Source organism: Ipomoea triloba, chromosome 8 (assembly GCF_003576645.1).
Source record: "Ipomoea triloba cultivar NCNSP0323 chromosome 8, ASM357664v1".
Lineage (NCBI taxonomy): Eukaryota > Viridiplantae > Streptophyta > Magnoliopsida > Solanales > Convolvulaceae > Ipomoea > Ipomoea triloba.
The window spans coordinates 20804296-20808218 of record NC_044923.1 but is presented as its reverse complement, the minus strand read 5'-3'; the positions used below and the strand labels follow the sequence as shown (position 1 = coordinate 20808218).

Sequence of the window (3923 nt, the reverse complement as noted above, 5' to 3'; positions counted from 1 at the left end):
GTTGTTTCGTAGCATAGTCCACACAGCTGAGATGTGTAGACCATGCCCCACACAATAATTTGCCTATTTTCATCCCTAGGCATCACCCAAGTTTACCTTTAAAAGCATGAGATTCCTCCAGGGATGTCAATTTTACTTTGAAATTGGTGGAGATAAGATTGAAAAATTATAGGGTTAAAGGCCGAAAAATTTTAACTCCATAAGTTTAAAATTGATAAGCATGGTTGTCAAAACAGGCTAGTCCAAAATTTAATGGGTTAACTCAATAGTACATTCTATTCTTTGTTTTACCAGTGATGTGAACAAAATATGTCGTGAAGTTCATTAAGATTTTAAATAAAATTGTAATAAATATATTAATAAAATATTTTTTATGAAATTAAATAATAAAAAATAGAAAACATTATAATTATTATATTAAAGTATAAATATATTAATTATATTTTTAGTTAAAATTTAGAAATGAAAGTTTAAATTAATTGAATGATGTATATACATTTATATTTATTAGTGTAAATGCATTAGCTGAACAACCCGATATTCTCTATGTTTATTGAGTATCAATGAGTCACCAAATCTCATCATGAGTTAATAAGATAAACATCATCATAAAAAGAGTATGAAATAATTAAATAAAAGAAATGACGCATTCCATTATGAGCTTTTTAGGATCTACAAGACTACAACGTATAGAAAAAGCCCTCTTACTTTATTCAACCCAAACTAAAAGCAGTAGTACCTTTAAAAGAAAGTAACAGCAATTTTGGATGACTATCACTTCAGTTGAGACAATGGGGATGTGATCCTAGAGTTCATCCTTGTATGTTGCATGCTTCGGATTGTCAGCGGAGTTCTTGATCGGGTACGAAGCCTCCATGGCTATGCCACAGAGCCCCTCCTCAGCCTCAACCCCGCGTTGCATCCGAATGTAACCTTTTTCTCCCCAACCAGTTCCCCATGAATTCTTCACTGTCCAATATTTTGTTCCATCAAGAGTTGTTCCATAGCCAACAATGGCTACTCCGTGGTCTAGCTCCTTGCCACAGTCTCCGGTAAACACACCCTACAGGGAAACAAAGGGTTTAAATATGTTATAATCTAAGATTGGGCCAAGGTCACTCAGTCTGGCATATGTTTTGATACCATGTTATAATCTGAAGATTGAGTCATGGTCACTCAACAACACTAAACTACACTAAAAGACGGGATCCAATAAATTAGCTAATCTAACCTATGGTCTTATAAACCTATATGTTCTCTCTTATTTTTTCGATGTGGGACTCTTAACAAACTCTAAATATTGATATGAAGAACACTAGAAATTAAATGGATTGAAGTTTAAGCATATATGGACCTCAGAGTAGAATTGCAAATCTGAGCCACTGGCATCTATGGCAACAGACACTGGCTGGTGTGCTACAGCTTTCATCAAAGCATATTCATCATTTTCTGGTACATTTTCATGACCATCAATCATCACCACAGGAGCATTCATCTTCAAAACCAAAACCAAAACCAACAAGGCAATATATAAATGAAAATATTGACAGTTAGTTGCTTGGTGAAGAGTATATATATTTGATTACCTTTGATGAATCACAATTCTCATCCTTGGCAATGTAAGGGTATAGTATTTCTGTTGTTATTCCTCCTTCCTTCTCGATGAACTCAAACGCGTTCTCCATTAGTCCTCCATTGCAGCCCTCATTGTCCTTTTCACAATCAACAAGTTCTTGTTCAGACAAAGAGAGCAGTTGCCCAGTCTTGATCATGTTGATTCCTTCAACCCCTACCACAGTTGAAAATGCCCAACAGCTACCTAAAAAATCAGTCAAATTTGTTATCTATATGTGCAAAGACAACCAAGTGTTGGCATGTTTGTTAAATGAAGCTTAGTTTAGAGTAACATATAAAGGAAAACAGCAACTTTACCGCATTTTCCTTGATTTTTTATAGGAGTGACAGCACCATTCGTTCTCCAATCAATAGAGGTGGGCAGGTTTTCAGCTTTTTCGTACATAAATCCAGTCACTGCTCTGGGGCCACGGAACATCCTATGATGTTTTATCTTAGAACTGTAAGCACTTCTGAACTCAAAGTTGGTCATATCCCCAAAGCTGTTCAGTTTCAGCTTATAAGGCCTGTCCATCTTGTTCACCTTATGGATGTACCTCACATTTGCTTTGAAGACATTGAAACGCTTCTGTTTCTCATCTAGGTCTCGAGAAACAGTGTGATGGCTCCTCCATCTCTCGTACAAGTCCCAGAGGCGCTCTTCTGAAGCCAAGTCCTCTTCTGTGAACTCAATGCTCTTCGCTGCTACAAATGTCAGGGAAAGTATGACAGAAAGCAATAAGATCTTCCCCAACTCCATAACTATGATCCCTGCAAATTCAAGATTGAAAGACCCACAGAGAAAACAATGATATAAATTGTAGTCTGGTTGCCATTCATGAACCTTCTTAAATAGTGTCTTATCTGAAAGGCTTTTCTTGCATCATTTGGAGTTTGTAATCATAACTTTGTAACAGAAATGTGGGGAAAAAGTGTCTTTTTCAGAGGTGACGTTTGTCACAGTGTTCCTAGTCATGAGAAGCACGTTATCTGGGCTGGGTTCGTTAACAGAAGGTGACAATTCTGGAAGCTGCGGAACACGATTTCTTGCAGGTATGGACACCTAAACTTTTGTCATTTTGGTAGTGCTATTTTTAGTACAGGCATCAGATTGGATCAATCAGCCCCTAATGGATAATGCTTACAACCTTCACTTTCATTGCTATCAGATACACTCTAAAATGGTTAAATTTATGTCATGGGTTCTACGTCACAGGCCTGGTGGGATTGTAGAAAAAAAGGTATAGAAAGAAAGATAGGAATAATCGTGAAAAGGATAAGGTGGGTTTTCTTGAGTTCCCACTTCCCAGAACTCCCTAGCCCCTTGATTTGGGATTAAAACTCTGCCTGTTTTTATTGTAATTTGATACTCCCTTATATAGGGCAGTACAAGGATTCCAAAACTGATCTAATGACTAAAACTAAGCTAGGAAGCTTTCTAACATTCTCTAACTTTCTAAAGTATGATATAGTAATAAACTAACAACTTTCTAAACTCCTTCATTACTGCAATTTCCCAAATTACAGCTTCTCTGCTCATTTGTTTCTGCGAACATAACCACGCCCCTAGAATGCATCAATTTCCTTCCATCAATTACTGAGGAAAATTAGCAGAATTGGAAAACAGTAAGGGTTAAGGATGTTAAGAATGTTACTAACCTCAACGGGAAAGGCACTAGAAAGCTCTCCAACACTAAGAATCTTGGGCTTTCTTTGACAGAGTCCAATTATGTGTTCTCATTCTTAAAACCATCCCTGGCATGACTGTATCACAAAATGCAGTATTTCGCTGCACCCAAATGCATAATACAAAGATTCATAATTTTGTTTACCTAGAACAAGTGCAATGTCATTCTTTAAAACAATGACTGCATTACTGCAAACCTACAGTTCTAGAAATTAGGTCAGCAACTCCTTGAACCTCAAAACTACATTGCTCACTTCATGAGAACACTGAATACTAGAGAATGGAAGGAGCAGACAATTCTGATTTCCGTATGAATGTATGGCGAAAACCACCAGCAACTAAAACATAATGTCTCTGATGATTCTTAGCAGCAAGCATAATACAATCCAAGGAAAATAGAAATTACGCAACAAAGGCAAATGAAATTTATTAGTCATTTTAAAAGTGGCTAGCAGGTTTTGAAAGAGAACCTTCCAATACCCATATACAGTCCAAGCTGATTGCAGAAAGAGTGATACAGAGATGTCCAAACTAGATTGCACTGTTGGCATTCATAACCACTAGCTTGATTTATGAAAACAAATGTTGAGTGTTCAATCCAAATGATTCAAACAGACAGTAA

At 36.7% G+C, this 3923-nt stretch overlaps 1 protein-coding gene across 1 annotated transcript; it reads right to left on the bottom strand.

The window, feature by feature from the left end:
* Window positions 1-603: 603 nt before the first annotated feature.
* Window positions 604-2709, bottom strand: LOC116027695 (vignain-like). Its single transcript, XM_031269414.1, has 4 exons — window positions 1933-2709; window positions 1587-1819; window positions 1355-1495; window positions 604-1063 (listed from the first exon to the last, which is right to left on the bottom strand). Exons 1-4 carry the CDS (start codon window positions 2372-2374, stop codon window positions 806-808), a joined length of 1074 nt encoding a protein of 357 aa, XP_031125274.1. The 5' UTR covers window positions 2375-2709; the 3' UTR covers window positions 604-805.
* Between the last annotated feature and the right edge of the window lie 1214 nt (window positions 2710-3923).